At 34.0% G+C, this 19,308-nt stretch overlaps 1 protein-coding gene across 1 annotated transcript in view; it reads left to right on the plus strand.

Annotated features, from left to right (window-relative positions):
- The window catches only part of TMEFF2 (transmembrane protein with EGF like and two follistatin like domains 2), a 226,765-nt gene that overhangs the window by 7,513 nt on the left and 199,944 nt on the right, over window positions 1-19,308 (plus strand). Inside the window, exons 3-4 of the mRNA XM_035007499.1 lie at window positions 3,898-4,027; window positions 9,455-9,481. Of these exons, the coding sequence (XP_034863390.1) occupies window positions 3,898-4,027; window positions 9,455-9,481 (157 nt within the window). The remainder of the gene's footprint in view (window positions 1-3,897; window positions 4,028-9,454; window positions 9,482-19,308) is intronic.

Consider the following 19,308-nt stretch of genomic DNA (forward strand, 5'->3'; position numbering starts at 1 on the left):
TACCACAATGGCTGGGTGTCAAGGGCAAGCATCCAGAAAGAGAGAAAGAGCCAGATAGAAGCTGTATCCTTTAATGACCTAGCCGGAGAAGTCACACAGAGTCACTTTCACCATAGCCACAGGCTTGCCTACTCTTAAAGTCATATTTTCTTTCATTTAAAGAAATGTGGTTACAGAGAAGGAAAAGTTACTTATGGAATGATCAAAGGATTGGGACATGTGCAGGCTTTTTATCTTTTTCTTTTTTGGAAGAGAAACATACCATATCCTAAGCCATTATTCTTAAGCCTTTGACAACTGGGAATATAACAAGAATTCACTTAACATCTGTGGAGTACCTTCTACATGCCAGACTGTATGGAAGGTGCCGACAATCTATAAAAAAAGAAGTTATACATGGCTTCTAGATGCTGAAATCTCAGCTGAAAGAAATCTTTATTAACCAAACAAGCAATAAATCATATGGAAAAACTTCTCACATACATTTTTTGTTCATTTGTAGTAAAATGAATTCCATATATTCTAGAGTGTCAAGTCATTGAATCCATGAGTGTGATATGTAGCTACTTTCTTAAGCAATGTGGACACTTTGGGGCAAAATCATTCCACTGAAAAACACATATTTGGAAAATAAACTTCGGATTTTTATAACATCTTAAGAAAATATAATCACTTTTCCCCTGAGAGGAAGTTTGTACAACACATACATTTATGGGTCTAACCATCTGGGCCTGAGTCTTGTTTTTTCTCTTACCAGCCAACTAGGTGGCCTTTAGCAAGTCACTTAACATCTGAATCTGTCCCTTCGTCTGAAACTGAGCAGTATCATGATTACCACTAAAAACTATTTCCAATAATTTGGCGTATTTTAACATAGTACTTAGCTTATTTTTATGAGCAGGGTTATTCTGTTTTCCTTTATTTCTCTAATTTAAATATGTGCATTTGGTGTCAGTGTTAGACGGTGCATCAACTATATTAAAAAATGCTCATCATGAGACAAATAATTTACTTTTCTTTTTATAGATGAATATTCCAAAGTATTTTAAAAACATGACTCTGTTAATCCTCCCAAATACCCTTGTTAACCATTTCAGTTGGGGAAATTGAGCTATAAACTTGTTAAATATTTAATAGTTGAGTGATGTACACAAGAGCAATGAGAGAAATCGGTGAAACTAGGACCAGACTCCTGTTCCTGAGCCATAATGATTTAAAGTATGCTTCCTCCTCGTATTATTCATACTAATGAGTGCAAGTCATGGTACTAAAGGCCAAAAACATCGTGCTGATAATCTACAGTTAAGCTCTTTTCAGCTCCATACAAATCTCCCTTTTGGCTTGTGCATGGAACTTGGCAGCTCTGTTTTTCGCACTGTTCACATTTGGCTTACTGCATCCCTCAGAAGTGGCATATGAGTGCTTTATCAGTTTATTCCATATTTTAAGATGCATATCAGCATTGTGTACTAGCACTTGACAGAGATAATAAATACTTCCCACCCTTCACCCCCGTCCACTGACTACATCGGAGTATTCTGCAGAAGTAGATAAGAAAGATAAATAGAGAGGTTCCAGGGATTGGAGAGAAGAAAATGTGGACCCAAATAATCTACAAACTGTTATAGGCAGGTTTGAAGATGGAGATTAAAAGGTAGCCAAAGACAACAATGCTAGGACCCGAACATGAGAAGCTAACTAGTCCAGCCATCACACTAATTTTGACTCTCTTCTGCCTACTGAAAGTGTCAGCAAGTCTACTGAATATGACTATTATATGTTACCAGTTGTTCATTTCTTTCTGATCTCTCCTCCATTAGCTCAGATACCATTTTAGTGTTAGTGGGTCCTCATAAATCCTCCCTGGTCCAGAACACAGCACATTTATCAAGCACCTGTCCATCCACCTGCCTCTCAGGCTATGGTTCTGACATAAGCACCAGCCCCATTTAGTTGGTGTTACCTCTGTGCTGTTCACTGGAGAATTCGACTCCTCACTGACATTCTGCCATTGCCTTTTTTCTTCAGTAGTGATAATGATTTGGGGTCTTTTGGTAGGTCAATTCTCAGATGTAAGTTAAAAAATACATATCTCTTCAGAAATCTTGTGGAAGGCAGCCTTTATACAGGTATCACCTGATCAGAAATGAATGCCTGTTGAGTTAAAGATGCTCATTAGTAAAAGGTTCTAATCCAAACAGTTTTAAAATATAGTCACATAGATAGGCTGAGTCTGGGAGCCAGTTGTGTAACTGTAAAAACGAAATACTGCATAGAGGGCTTCCAGAATAACTAGATTAGAAATTGTAGAAATAAAGATTTCTAAAATATGTCATATTTAAAATATTTAAATCATTTTAATCACATGTAAGTAATTTCTAAATAGATATGATTTAACATCTAAATCATTGTCTTAGCAATTATAGAGATCATAATATGAGTATTGCAAGAAAAGTATATCACTGTTACTAAGCTATATTTCATTTTTTCAATAAAAAAGACTCATAAAATGAGACTTTCATTTCAGAGAACATTGACTTATCCCATTTCATGTATAAATAACTAGGATGATTAAGCCATTGTTACATTAAGGCAAAGATCAAGAGTTAAATGGTTGATGGAAAAGGAGGAAGTACAGATATTCTAAGGAAATAGAGTAAAAAAAATAAATTTCAGGTTTTTATTATAAGATTATAACCTTATTGGAAATTTGTTCCTTTTTTGGCATATATCTTTGAGTTGAATTTAACTTACGATAGAGTTTTAGGTTTATTATCATATATATTAAAACTTTCCTAGCCATCTCACTAGACCGTTCGTTTATTTTGTATGTGTTATAAATTTATAGCCATCAAAAATCCAAATATTTTGATAAGAACTGGAAAACAGAAAAGTGTTTTCATATGCATGTGTATGTATGACTTGCTTTACTTAGTTTCTGGCATAGGTGGATATTTTTAAATAATCATCTTGGTTATTACATTTGTTACAATTAAACAATGAAACACATCAGTAATAGTAATCATGAGATAATCACATCTCTAGTGTAATTAGCAGGTATAGGACACAGCCAAGTATCTCTAATGCCTTAGAGTGTGATTATATTATGATGAGTATACCTTGTAGGTTGCCTAATTTCCATTGTAAAATGTGTACTTTTATGTAATGAGGCTGTTTTAAAAATGAACTTTTCTCTTATGAAATATATATTAATAGTCATACTTTCCAATAATCAATAAAGTTTACATATAGTTCAATAGTTGTTGATTTTTCCCCCTGTATTCCATATTCTGTTGTTTTTTCTTGCACTATATCTGCCAATATCTAAAGATATATGACAAATTAATTAGTAATCCAAATGTCTGATCCAAATATTTAGAAATTTGTAAAGATTAAAATTAAACAGAAAAAAAAACATACTAAGGAGTAAATGATTTCATTGGCATTTCAACTGTATACTTCTATTCTAAACACAGATAGGCATTACCTATTTTTAATAACTTGAATATTATAGCATGTTTTGATTTTTTCCACCAAGCCAGATGGGTGTATATCTGAAAAACAGTATTAAATAATGTTGATACATTTTGTTGCTGTATCTTTTCAGTATTGTTGCCCAGATCACTTTGTTGGAATTACCCTGATCAATTGAGAAGCTTTTTCTTTTTACCCCATCTGAATCAAATGACTGATTAGCTGACTTGACATTACTTTTGTGTATCTTTGAATGATGCTCTTGCAAGGTCAAAGACTTTCATGGATACAATGGAGATTGCTGAAAATGAAAACAACCGCTTTCTTTTGTAAAGGATTATTTCTGTTCGAGGTGTCAAAGGTATGCAGGCTCCAGTACTAACCATTAGCTTCTATCTCTGTGCCCGCCCCCCCTCCCCCCAGTGCAACAGTGACTACGTGCCTGTCTGTGGCTCCAATGGGGAGAGCTACCAGAATGAGTGCTACCTGCGGCAGGCTGCCTGCAAACAGCAGAGCGAGATACTTGCAGTGTCTGAAGGATCATGTGCCACAGGTATGTGTGCGATCCTGAAGACTCCCTGAAACCTTTGGAAACCATGTCTTGCTTTTTCTGTTATGTTATCGCCAAATAAATAATTCAGACTATATACTGCCTGGATAAGCCTCTCATTCTTTTGTACAAAGCACACATTATTCTTATTTTGTCTTTTTTACATTTCAAATCACTTCTGGAAGAAAGAGAAAATCTGCCATAAGGATGTTAATTTTAATACATATGTTATTTAATGAAGTGCAGACAGTTGAATAATATAATTAGAAATCTAGGTTTCCTGCCTAGGTGTCAAATATAGAGAAACCTATCCACGCACACGTAAAGTTGGTTTGTTTGTTTCGAACAATAGTATCGTCTGCTGGAGGGTAGTTTGCAGATCTGGGTTTGAAAGTGAAAATGTGGGTAACCTCAGCAGTGCTATAAAATGTTCTTATCATTTAGCTGATTATATTGAAGAATGTATTTGTGAAGGACATCTATCCTTTTTAACACAGTCAGCCTGGGATTCCACAAAGCTTTTTAGCTGTCTTTACCAAGAATGCTCTGAAGGAAGTGAGGAGGAAGAGTGACCTCATATGCTCTTCAGTTTTTCAGGTTTTCCTTTCGTGTACAGTGACTGTTAGAGCTGAACAGCATTACAGGAAGAAAAATAAACAAAGAGAACATAGCCCAACTTGATAGAGCAATGCCTTAAAATAAAGCTGAGTTTACAGGTTAGGCTTGACATATTAGAATCACATATATTAAAGAAACTTTAGTATCCATGATAGTTGTCTTGAATGACACATAAGCATCTTTCTAGAAAGTCATAATTTCTGAGGAATTGGATGGCATAAGCATATCAGGGAAAAATAATAATGACACAAAGTATGAACTTTCTTCAAAAGTGAGAATATAGAAGAGTGCCAGGAAAAATCTATTTTATTGGAAAGGTAACAAGTATTTCTTTGATAACAAGTATTTCTATTCTGGGGAACTATGTTAAAAGTCGTATGTAGGTTGGGGCAGGATCGTAAATGACCAAGAAGAAAGGCTTGTATTCTTTAAAAGATTATCTTAAGTCTATTGATTGTTAGTAATTGATAGTGTTCCAAATTATATCATTGACTACTAAAGTTCCTAAGAATTAGAAGAGAATGATATTATTACTCACAGATGATGATGTAGGCTTTTTTGTGTTGATTTTGGTTTGTTTTTTTTTTTTTAAGATTTTATTTATTTGCGAGAGAGAGAATGAGAGACAGAGAACATGAGAGGGAGGAGGGTCAGAGGGAGAAGCAGACTCCCTGCTGAGCAGGGAGCCCGATGTGGGACTCGATCCTGGGACTCTAGGATCATGACCTGAGCCGAAGGCAGTCGCTTAACCAACTGAGCCACCCAGGCACCCTGATTTTGGTTTTTAAGTAGTCTTTTCTTTTATATGATTCTTTGCCTCATGAAGTGAATGTCCTTTCTGGTGCCCCACTTGCTTCTTACTTGCTAAAGCAAACAGATCATTGCCACTTCATCTGTCTGAGAAGTAATGAATGAAAATGACAGCAGCAGGTGAGAGTCATTGGACTTGCTTCCCTAGTAGGGAGGGAGGAGGACCAGCGTTCTACTCTCATAGTAAAGATGGGGGAAACAGAAAGAAAAACAAAGAGCAAACTAATTATGAAAAATCAATCTGCCATATCTATGGAGAAAATTTAAAGTGATATTTTAAGACAAATTGCATAGGAAAAAATAATATGGAAACTCTGACTCTTAGAAACCAAGAATGATAGAGGCAACACCAGTGAGTACTGAGGAAAGGGTTTATCTACTCTAGATCATATAGGATACCAATCTGTCTCTGACAGTAGCCAAATGAGAATCAGTTGTCAAAATAGAGTCAGGAAGCTATGGTGTGGCTAACAACATTTGGTACCAAAATCTCTCTTTCTTACTTGCTAACCTCCAAGATTGCCCATAGGCTTAGGCAATCACATTCTCCTGATTCATTCAAGTTTTTACATGCTAGACTCTAACGTGTTGTTTATACTATGAAAATAAATACTTAGCCAAGTAGAACATTTAATCACAATTGAGTAATCCATACCTAGCTGAGTCACATACTTAGAATTCTGTAGGATTTAATTAGTAAGCCAATCTTGCTGAATGTGTCTCCCATTGACTTGTAAATCTAAAAGATTTTTGATCTGAATAATGATGGAGGAACCAAAGTAATTTTGATTAACCAGGTCTGACTGTAAATAAATTAGAGTTCTGACTTTTGATCTAAAATAAATTCTCATTCTTTTCTTTGCAGATTTTCCATTTATTTTTTAATGCTATTTGACACTGAATAGAGATGGCAAATTGTGATCTCTAGGAATAAAAGGCAGTAGAAGATATAACTTTATTATACTTCATTGAACTTACAAATCTTTTTTTTTTTTTTTGATCCAAAAATTATTTCTTACTGGACAGTCTGCTCAATAGCCTCGCTGTCAATTTCGCTTTTTTGTGTTATAAGAAATGCATTGACTAGGAGTTCAGACTTTCAGGATCAAGAGCATGACTTCTTAGGTGTTTCTGTCTCACCAGTAAGACCTCAGTAAGCTACTTATTTATCTTATACTAGAGAAACCATTAAAGCTTCCCATCACTATTTCATAATGATTCAGTGGACTTGTGATTATTTTTTCCACCTATTCCTTCTTTGTTTCCTACTTACCTGATTTGGGTCAAATCAAACAAAAGTTGTCTTAAGAACCATGCCCCTTGACTTTTTAGAAAGATACATGAGAAACACAAGCCAATATACTACTGCCATTTTTTTTTTTTTTGCTTTTTCCAAACCCTATGTATTTATTAGAAAACCTGTAGATGAATAGGCAAGATGTTTATTCAAAATCTTAATTTTTATGTTCCAGACACAGTGATAATCATTTACAATTTGCTATTGTGCAGTAAGTCTCAAAATCTATCAATGAGATAGACATTATTATACTCATTGAATAGAGGACAAATAAGCTTAGGAAGATTAGATAACATTCCTTATGTTATCAAATGAGTAATGTTTGAAGGTTTGAATCTATAACTTTTAGGTATTTCCTCTTATGTGCATATAAGTATATAAAGCTGAACAAGACATGGTTCTTGATTTAAAGAAATTTACAGTTGTAATGAGGAAGAAAAGAGAAACTCTACACATTCAACCAAAACACATAAAATATATTAGTGCTATAATAGTACAACCTGTTAGCCTCTGATGATTATAAGTAATACTGAATTAAATTTTCAAATTAGTTGAAAGAAATTTAGTTAAAATTTTACTGTGGAAGTGTACAAACATTGACCATTCAAGCATTGTCCCATCCAAAAGTGACGGTGCCATGAGTTATGATTAGCAGTTCAGTTGACAAGACGATTCTATTACGGTGACAAATGCTTCAGCCTTTCTTGATCTGTTATCATTAAATAGTTAAGGCGTATGCTTAAAATCCTTATTTGATTATATATTTACTAAGAAGGGTTTTTATTATAAATTGTTTTACCAATTAGCTTGCTTTAAAGAAAAAATCTGTTGGCCTAAAGACATGTTTTAGTCACATTAGCAGTTAATAAATAACTTGGCTTTCTGATTTAATACAGTGTTAGACCCTGTGAATTTAGTTAATAGGAGTCTCCACCAAGGCTCATTATTTAAACTACTGCTCCTTCATGACACTGCTAATGCCTAACATGATGACAAGCATAGCTGTTGAAGGAGGCATCTATTCTTCCATATGTCAGCCTTCTGTGGATTTTCATATACCATATCATTTTTTACACCATGCCTCTCATAAACTGTCATGGAGCCAAACAAGTAGAAATAATGGAGGCTTGGGTTTTTGCTTTGTTTTATTTCTTAAATTGTACTAAAGCATCAAACACAAATTCATAGAAATGGCATTCAGTATAGTTCTTGAATCCTGGTTGAGATTTCAGTGTGAGATGAAACATTTCAGACAGAAAATACCAATATTAGTCTTATTCCCCAGTATTAACATTAAAAATACATAACCAAATGTATTTAGAATGAAAAGAAGTAGGGAGGCAGAAGGCAGATGATGTTTACACTTCACAGGTAGAACCAGATGGAAACTCAATGGTCTTGACTCCCAATGAGAAAACTGGGTGTCTCTGGGAACTCAGTTGTCAGAAATAGACAACTTTGACCAACTGCAATTCTGTAGGAAGGAGGGGAGAGAAGAAATAAAGAGAAATGCAGAGGAGGGTATCCTTTTTCTCTGCCAGCATCATTTAGGGTGTATCCAATTTTAAACACAAAGACAAAAGTTAATCTCTCTCTTCTATTGATTTCAAAAACAAAGAACTGGAGGGTATTATGCTGAGCGAAATAAGTCAATCAGAGAAAGACGTGTATCATATGACCTCACTGATATGAGGAATTCTTAACTGAGGGCTGCTGGAGGGTGGGGTGTGGGAGGGATGGGGTGGCTGGGTGATAGACATTGGGGAGGGTATGTGCTATGGTGAGCACTGTGAATTGTGTAAGACTGTTGAATCACAGACCTGTACCTCTGAAACAAATAATACATTATATGTTAAAAAAAAAAAAAAAAGAAGAAGACAGGAAGGGAGAAATTAAGGGGGGGAATCGGTGGAGGAGACGAACCATGAGAAACTATGGACTCTGAGAAACAAACTGAGGGTTCTAGAGGGCTGGGGGGTGGGGGGATGAGTTAGCCTGGTGATGGGTATTAAAGAGGGCACGTACTGCATGGAGCACTGGGTGTTATATGCAAACAATGAATCATGGAACACTACATCAAAAACTAATGATGTATGGTGATTAACATAATAAAAAAATAAGTTAATTAATTAAAAAAAAACAAAGGATGTTGGTGGCAGATAAACTCATCCACAATTGTGGTATTTGGAAAACATATTAGCAATTATATAAAAGATAATTATCTATAAACTGTTTTTCTTTTTGTGTATATGTGATTTACAATAATATAAGCCTTAATTATGAGTTTATTTGCCACATGTCTTAGCCTGTTTAATTTCTGAATCTCACTGTTATAAGCATTTCATTTTCTTTTTTTTTTTTTTTTTTTGTTAATGGCACCAAATTCATCCTGGTTAAAATAAAAATATGACATTTTACATAGTCAATTTTAGAATGTAATAATTAAAATAAGCTATAATATCAAAGCTAGATAATAATTTTTTATGAAGTTTAAGAATGAAAATAATAGAAAATTTATTTGATAAGCTATATTACACAAATTAAATTAAACTGATGTGAATATACACTTTCAGATTAAATATTAGTAATTTTCTCCATTATATTACTGTCTTAATAAAGGAAGTAAGCATGAACTAAATAAAGTCATAAATAGTTTTTGAGTATGTTTCTCAAACAAAACCAAATTATTTCTCTTCCCCCCGCAGATGCAGGATCAGGATCTGGAGATGGAGGTAAGATTTGTCTTTTTATATATTTGAAGACTTACGTGTGGATATCATTTATGGATATTTGCTTATGTATTTACCATTACAGATATCTGAGACAAATTCACATTTTGCATTTTAGGAAAGAGGCAAATGAAAAAGTATCATTCTACTTATGAAGCAAATGTATATACCATGCAAATTATTTAATATATTTATGAATCTTACTTAAGAACTTTACCTCATCTAATCTTTCTTGTTCCTTTATTTGTTTGTGCCCAACTGTGGCAGTTCCATGGTGTAATGGTTAGCACTCTGGACTCTGTTTGTGCCCAACTTACCTTTGAGATAGATTTGCATGTCAAAACTTCCTAACAGAAGCTTCCAAGATCATTTGGCAGGGCAGAAAGGATTCATGAAGAAATCACTTAAATAATGAGATTTTAAAATATGTAATATTGCCCTAAATTGCCAAGTATTGATATTAACACACACATAACTACCATGTGAGCAGGTCTTAATTATCAAATCAATAATTTGAAACTGAAAACTTTCTTTTCATAAAAGAAAGTAAAAATGATAAACAGAATTTAAGCCAATGAAAATAATATAGTATCTTTACTTCTTTGGTTAAATTAATTTTTGCTAAGTAAGACATGTTTTCATTATTAAATTATGTGTTTAAGGAAGTATGTAAGATAAAAGAGAGGGAGAAACTTTTAAAATTTTATCCGATGTACTTACTGCCTGCCAAATAAGACTTTATTTATGAATTGAATCTTCATTGTAAATTTCTTAAAATGCTTTTTCAAATGAAATCCCAACAAAATCCCACCCCTATACACAGCAAGAAAAAAAATTATATAAAATTTCAACAAGAAAAATAAAAAGAGAATGAACAAAAACATACATTCTTAAGGCCTTGCTTAAGTTGTATAAACTGATCAAATGTATGATTCAAAGTAAATTTTAGTTTTTAAATACAGAATTTGATAAAAGATAAATAAAAGATTTGGGGTTCAGGAAAGATCTGACTTATCACACCTTATCTAGTTTGGGCAATATTTCAAAGACTTATCAAGGTGCTTTATATAATGAAAGGCTTAACTAGTTTAAATAAACAATATGTAGAGAACACAATTACAGCAAAATATTGGAGCACAATTTTTTCCCATAAAGACTAAAACTGAAGGAGTCAAGATTTAGTACATTGAGAGCATAAAATTTATTTCAGTGTTACATGACATTGGACAGTCATTTGATGTTAGGACAGTCTTTCACTTCTTCTAAGAAATTGTTTTCCTGCCAACCCCTCTGGCTGATTAATATAGTATTCCTAAGAAAGCTTCTCCAGCTGTTTGAAAAGAAGAGCTTAAAAGAACAAATTAAATCTTAAAGAGAAAAAGAAAGGAAAAAGATAGTTGCTTACGTAGATATTTCACCATTGGAATATTAAGGAATTAATCAATTTTAATAGTGTTGCTTTTGGAAGGGAGTTGTTCCTACGCAAAATCCTGTTTATTTCCCAGATACATTTAGTCTTTATATATAGATTACCTGATCTTGCAGATCCTGTGTTGAGTTTCAACTGTGCCGCTTTTCATGCAACAAGTCTTGTTAATTTTTTAGCATCTTCAAAAACAAAACAAGCTAAACCACAGAACACAGAAAATCGTCATTGCGCTTTCTATTAAAATGTCATGATATGCTTTTTCTATTTGAGTCCCTTATCATATCACATATCATTTCTTCATTTTAATTGATTTTTTAAGAAGACATAGTTTATGTCTCAGACACTGGTGTCCAGCTTTCATTCATTGTAATTAGCTCATGCAAGTGAAAATGAAATCAACTTCACTCTTCCTTGTTGCATTCCATATTGAAATTTGGGGTTCATTATGTTATCCAGTGATCTAAATAAGGTAATTTTTTAGGAAATAATTTTGATGTCAAGGATATGATGTTTATAACTTGAACTTTGTACTTAAGTTGGAAACCACTTTCCTTTTCTTATTTTCTTCTCCTGTTTGCTTTTTACTCTTCCTTTCAATTATAGGTACTTTATAGTAACTTCGAGGGGAAAAAAACAAAGCAACTTCTTAAAGATAATTGCTTTAGAAAAAGAAAAGACCATATAACCTATTTAATTCTGAGTTGTACTCTTTTTAAATAGTTGTTGTTCTGGAAGTTGTGATAATGAGTATTTACTCCTACTGCATAAACTATTTTTTTAAATTAGAGACCAAACAAGTTTTTTTTTAACTAAATTACTCTTTTTCTAGTCTTTGTCTTCCTTTGCTCTGAAATAGTAATGATTTTAATTTTCTTTAATTTTTTACTCTATTACAAGGTGCCAAAAAGCTGAATAACTATAACCTAAAAACCTAGTTTAGAGTAACCTGCAGAATTCCAATTCACATATCCATTGCATTGTTCATAAAATATATTTGACTCACTACCTCTGCTATATAGAAGATGGACTTGCCTCTGTATTCTGACAGTTCCTATTATCAAGGTATCAGAAGAGCCAGAAATAGTTTCCTTTGAATTAACCAAAAGTGATTAAATTACCTGTGATTGTTTGGTTAATACATCAATCCTAGCTAGTGATTGTTCTAACTGGCCTCTGTAGGATATATTCTCAGTAATGTGTATTTAGTTAATAATTGGGGCATCTTTGCAAGCACTTTGGGTGGTTAATGATTATTTTTCTAATTTCTTTTAACAAAAGTTAATATAATTCTCATCTGGAAAGAATTGATCTGAATAGTGAAGTTAAAAAATTTATTTGCAAAACACATTGTATGTGTGGCTATTATAAATGATATCATTAAATCTCCAAATCCAAAATCACTTTAAAATACATAAATTTTTTGCTTTTTAAAAATTGTCTTGTATTTTTTAAATGAATAAATTTTATATTAGCAATGAAGATGAGACCTGATCACTTTAAAATAATTTAAGTTTAACCCATTTGCACAAGGGCATATCTGTCATTTACTATATTTGAGGGAACATTTTTACTACAATTAGAAAGGGATATAAAGGTTTAATAACATTATATGTATTTTATAGGGAGTTTAAAAAATTTTTAACTATCGATGTATTTATTCAGATGAAACAACTCAAGGAGCTAACTATATTTAGGTAAAACATGTTTATTATGTTTCCAGCATGAACTACAAATGTGCGTTCACTTACAAAGGTAATCTGTAGTGTAATAAGAAATACTGCATACAAATCTTAAAGGTTGGCTTTTCCTATGTTAATGACTGTATCTTCTTAGTATTTAAGGAAACACATTAATACAAAGAATAGTTTTGTATTATTAGTTTTGAGCATAAGACTTGCTGTTTTCTGACAAGAAGTTGGAATTCTGTTTTCAGAAAAAAAGTTAGAAAGGCATCCACTTCAGACACCCTTTTTGGATAGACTCACCCTTGAAAAAAATCAGGATAACCTACAATTTACTATGAATGTGTCCTATAGGAAGGTAATGTGTGGACCCAATTCCAAAGAATTTCAGAACGTAGTTGAAAGAAAAGGGTTGGTGTTTCAAGGACTTATATAAATGGAGATTTAATGTTGTAAATAAGAAAACGGGTGTGTGTAGGAGGGATAATAACATCTTATCCACCCACAGACTTCCTTAAGCAACAAATACTGCAGTAAGAAAAAAGTATTAAAGAAACCCCTTCTCAAAATCCAGGGGTGTGTGGGTGGTTAAAGGATAATTTTTAACCCCTGCTTTTCTTTCAGTCTTTTAGTCATATTAGGAAGACAAAACTGTGAATATTTTCCATTTTCTCTTTTAAAAATATTTCTGGATTGATTAGATTTTTGATAGATTCCTAAAAACAAAAAATTAGTCCAGTAAAGTGAAAACTATATTTTAACAATTAAAATATTTACAAATGTATTATCCTGCTATGGGTCTGGGAAAATCCACAATTAAATTTTAATAATGTCTTATGGACAGTTGTATGATAATGTCTATAGAAATGAAATGTCTCTAAGGTATACAGCATAGATACCATGGGTATATTTTCATTTCATGAGGTTAAAGGAAGCCCTGGGTCTTATTATAGAATTTATATAATTATATAGTTTTAAAAGAATTATTTAATAGATGATTGTCAGATATGTATAGTAACAAATCAATTTTACATCCATTATTAGTATAAAGACTGATTTTTAATATCCAGGTAATTGTGATAACTTCACTGTGTGAAACCATTTATGATATATTTTTGTTTAATGCAAAATTGCCCTGTGCAAATTAACTGTATATGGTATTACTCAGATGTCCATAATTAAGACATTTACTTTATATACATTTTGCGTAGAGCAAGAGATATTCACATTGCAACAAATTTTAGACCCTGAGCTACTATTTCTGATTGTGGGGCTTGCTAAAAACTGGCAAACAGTATTGTAAGAAGTTTGAGAACTTGAAAATTATTTTTTAAAAATCCTTATGTTTCTAATCTAAATTTGATGATATTCAGGAATTCGGTTGAATTGAACAAACCTAATATAATCTAGGTATTGTGGCAAGGTTTCTGCAGCTGTAACAATGAATATGACACAGTGTTTTACTCTCAAGGAGATTACATGTAAATTCTCTTCTCAGCCCACAATGGGAAAAATTATGATTCTAATTATCAAAAGAAAAATAATCCCCTGCAGAAATAAAATGTTAAATATACTGTAAATAACAAGAAACTGAATATTCATTCCATAAAATATTCTTATATAAGGCTCAGTAATTCTTCTCTTCCATGTTGCTGTACACATTCCCTTTCCTAACCTCGATTTGTACCTTCTCTACCTTACTGTCATGGGGTCAAGTTCTAGTGAGCACAATATGCCTCACCATGCATTTTCTCCATGACAACCAAAGTCTGACAGGCATCATTTGTAAACAGCTTCAGCTGAAGTACTGATTCGATAAAGAAATCCTACCATGTATGCAAAGTCTGAGATTCTTCCAGGGCAATACACATGGGGAGAAAGTGGAAACTATCCTTGCTTTTGCTCTCCTATACCTGAGAGCTGCTCTTTTGCCTGGAGATGGGCATATAGCCATCAGAACTGCGACTGAAATTTTATCCCCCCTTTTCCTGGGTTGCAATCCATTTTACTTTTTCTTTACCTCAAAGAAAAGTAATATTGCAGTGGAGTAATGAAATAGAGATAGAATGAATGAGGAACATGTAATGGATAATGAAATTGAAAAGAATACAAAAAGCAAACAGAATGGGGAAACAGTGAGAAAAGGGAGGAGAAAGGAACCTTTGTTTCCACTTGGCTATACTTTGTTTTCACACATGACTACCATCTTAAAAATAAAAAATAACTTTTCCCCCAATAGGATAATATAATAGTATAATATACATAATTATATATTATATTATATATATATATATAATGTAGGTGGAAAGATTTTATTAGAGTTCCACTCGATGTCAGAGCATGATTAGATAAATCTGTAAGGATGTCTATACACATTTTTAACTATTTGTAAAACACTTTATGGTTTATAAAAAGCACTATCGTGGCATTAATTTATTTATCCACAACAATAGCCTTTGGATGTGTGAATGATGACAATGAAGGATGAACAGCTTACCTGCAAACCCAACAACAGTGAATATGATAACTAAATCAGTCCTTGAACTCCAAGAATGGAGGAAATGATAGGGCACAAGGTTGCCCTACCTCTTGCAGTAGCTGTGTGCCGCAACTACACCCCATATTCTGTGGTTTATATAAATCATAAATCCTATCAACAATCATATGAGATTTCATTATCCCATCGCCTTGCCCCCTTCCCACTCTCACTTCCCACTGAAACCATGTGGTCTATTCAACACAGTACTCAAACCACTATGGGTTTTTGTTGTTGTCTATTACCTAAGTTAATCATACTCCTCAGTCCAAGGCACATAATGATTGCCATTTATTCTCTTCTGTTAATTTTTCCCTTCATCCTCCATCCCTGATCCCATTCCTAAGTATTCACTCCAAGGAATTCAGTATATTTTAAATTATTGGTGGTGGGAGGGGGAAGTATGGTTATGTGTGTAGCAGCAGGAAGAAATGATTAAAAACACAAGCTCTGGAGCTAGAGTCTGTAGGTTTGATCCTGGCTCCACCACTTACTAGCAAAGTGACCATGGGCTGTTTACTTAGATTCTCTGTTTTTGTTTCCTTCATCTGTGATCCTGTCGGGGATTCCCAGGAAGTAGACCTTAAGGTTGAAATTTGTGCATTCGAAGTATACTGAGCAGTAGTCTCACAATAAGTGTCTGTGGAAGGTGGAAACTAAGACTGAGCAGAAGGAGAAGCTGAACTGGTGCAGTTAAAAAGAAAAGCCCTGGCAGGGCTGGAATGGAGCTCTCAAAATGGGAGGGCCCCTTTTAGTCGTGCTGAATCAGAGCAGTGGGGCTGGCCTTCACATCCACCATTGATCACCACTGATGTGGGCAACCCCAGAAAGGGAGTGCTACCTTGGGCCAGGTGGCTCTCTTTAACTGCACACTAGACCTAGGGAGAGATTCAGCTATGGACTGCCTGTATACAATACTCCTAGTAGCTGAGAAGGGGAAAATGTGAACATTGCAGCAAGGCATCCTTTATAATCCTTGTAAATTTAAAACAAGGAAAAAAGACAACATTTCTGATTTTGTAGAGCTTATTTCTTGTGAAGAGACCCAAACAGTTAACAAATAAGCAAGGGAAAACATAGATCGTCATATGGTAATGACTTCTCTGTGGGAAGAAAAAAGTGGGATAAGGAAAGGTTTTGTGTGCAGAGGAGTGGGGGGAGGCCATTAATTAGTTTGGGATGATCAGGAAGGCTTGGACAAAGATAAGGAGGAAATGAAGGAGCAAACCTTGCAGATAAGCAAAGAGAGGGCATTCCAGGATAACTGCAAATGCGAAAGCATACCTGGGGGATCCGAGGATGGTAGCTGGACTAAGTGAAGGAGATGGTGTTTGGAGATGAGAAAGAGAGGTGGGGGTGACCCTGTAGACCTTCATGCAGGCCTTGGCTCTTCCTGTGACTGAACTGGAAGCCATCGGGGGTCCGGAGCAGAAGAGGATGTTGTGATCTGACTGGTGATTTCACAAGATCTGTGTTGAGAACGCACTGTGTTGAAGTAAGGAGATAAAGTTTCTTTTGTCTGGTGGTTGTTGATTTTCAGGAGTTGGTGTTATATTCTCTAGAGTATCACTTGTGTATCTTAGATATATCAATCCGCTACCCATCTGAGGGACATTTTCTGCGGTCCTATATTGAACAGATATTCTAGGTTTTACCATAGTCTAATCCATTTTTTTCTCTTAAGGTACTTTTTATTTGGGGTTTTATTTAAGATGTCCTTCTTCTGTTTTGATATTTTTAAGCAAGTAGAAAATTTTACTTGTTACCAATACATAGGAGTTTCTTTGTATGCTGCAGTGCATGCCAAATTGCACTGAATTGGTTTCAAATTTGGATATGAAAATATAGCTTTTTTTTTACTGTACTAAATGTACAATACATGTTGTAGCATATGATTTTCAATGTGTACTTAACAAAGAGCAATTTCATTTTCTCTGGTAAATTACATAGTTGTTATAACTTTAGAATTAAAAAAACAAATCCAGGAATAAATAGAAAACAATGTTTAAATAATGTTAGCATCCTGGCTCAGTGAGTCAAACCAAAAGAATTATTCCAGAACCTGTCAGTTCGTAAACTCGTTCTGAAAAATCTTACAGTTTTGTATTCTTACTGATTCCTTTGAGAAGAATAAAAAGAGAACTAACTGGATTTTAAATAAGGTCTGATGCTTCCAAGAACCTGTTCTTCAGATGGATCATTTAAACTGAATCGATTCCTAATTAAATATTTCTTATAACCTTAATCTCTTCCCCCATTTTCTCATTTTCCAGATGCTTTTCTCATACCTTAATCCCATAGTTTGCCTGAATAAGTGACTGTTCTGTTATTACTTTTTTTTTTTTTTTTTGGTAAAGGCCACAAACAGAAAGATCATTATTATGAAATCAGTTAAAAAGGAAACCCATCTTTATGATGGCTTCTATGTAAAATTGATGTGCTCTATACATATTTGTTCCTGGCAAAATTGAGAAATTTCTCATGATCTTGTAAGCACTGAATTAGGACAAGAGTCATTCCAGCTACACTGACAGTCCTCTCCAGAGACCGTAGCGCTAACGGAAAAACATGGCCTTTGGCAAGTAGAATTTCTGATGCATTGATTTAAAGGGTATTGGTTGGAAACTTGGTGAAAAGACATGTTGAGCTAGAGAGCATTATCTTTCCTCAACCCTTCCAGCTTCATGATGCTTTTTGAGATTTTAAGGGTTGGAGAGTGTACAACGTTGAAGACTTTATTCAGTTACTCAAAAGACAACCATAATAGCAGCTTGAATATGGTCGTCTTTGAAAGTAGGTGTTATTTTAAAATATAATTAAAGAGAAACACAGCTGGCAGTTTAGAAAAAGAAGGGAATTAGTAGTAGAGTTATTATACTGCTTCTTAAATGGTGGGATGATATGAAATTGTTATTCTCTGGAAGCTCACACTCTCACTGCTTTTGAGGTCCATAGTGTCCAATGTTCAGACATCGATGCAGGAAACTCCCTTGGTCTTTCACTAAGAGAGAGCTCCCATATGCCAAGCTGTGCTTTGAAATAGGATGTGGCAGAGTTATAAAGTCAATCTTATCCTATAAATCAGCACACACTGTGGATTTTCCATTGTGGATAGTTCCCAAATCTGTATCTCTAGACCATCCACCAATCCCCTATTTCAGTCCCTAGTCATCCCTCGTCTATAATGTTGAAAAAAAGCCTCCTAACAGGTCTCCCTGCTTTGTCTTGTCATCCTAAAATTTGTCTTACTCACAGAGTCAGAATGATTTATATAAAACACTTACCTGAACATATCATTGTCCTGCTTACACCCCAACAATGGCTGTCCATCATCCTTAAGATTAAAGTCAGTCTTCCAGTAGGAGAAACAAAGACCTCCAGAATTACTCCAGTACCTGCCTCTCCATCCTCATCATTAGTCTTCTTCACCTCAGACTCGACACTCCAGCATACCTTTTCATTGACCGTAGTTCATTGGGATACAATGCAGTTGATTTCATGCCTCTTTGCTTTGCCAATGCTCTTCCTTCTTCCTGAAACTCTTCCCATGATTTTGCTTAAATATTATTCATCTTTCAAGACTAAATCAGGGATCATATTCTACAGGAAGATTTCCTTCTCTCCCCTCATTGGTCTAAATACCTCTCCTCAATTCTACTTTGTATCATCAACCTGATTCATTGAAATAATCTGTTTGTGTATTTGCCTGGAGATAATTGTTATTAATACCCCTATACACAGACCAAAAGACCTGGTGCTTAATAGGATCTCATTAAATATTTGTTCAGCTGAAATAAGGCTCTGACACTAACAGCAAAAAAACTGTGCTTGAATTTCAAAATGTCTCCATTCACATTTACAAGCTACAGATTAAATTATCTGAAATCTGAAATAAAAGTTGAATTTGTAGGGCTTTGTGTACTAAAAAACTGTAGAATTATTTTAATTTCATGAAAGAGGACTGAAAAACAACATAAAAAATTAGAGCATAACCCATCCCACCAAGAATATGCAAGATGATATTTACAAACCTAAACCAGCTTCAAAAATAAGCACCCTCTTATATATCCAAGACCCAAAGAAAATCAAGATAATCAAAGAGGAGTCTAGCAAAAATAGGCTGCAAGCTTAATCTGAAAGGTTTTTTCATTTGCATTTTCTTTATTTTTGAAAAGCATGATCT

Source organism: Mirounga leonina, unplaced genomic scaffold (genome assembly GCF_011800145.1).
Source record: "Mirounga leonina isolate KUSES-001 unplaced genomic scaffold, KU_Mleo_1.0 Mir_151, whole genome shotgun sequence".
NCBI lineage: Eukaryota > Metazoa > Chordata > Mammalia > Carnivora > Phocidae > Mirounga > Mirounga leonina.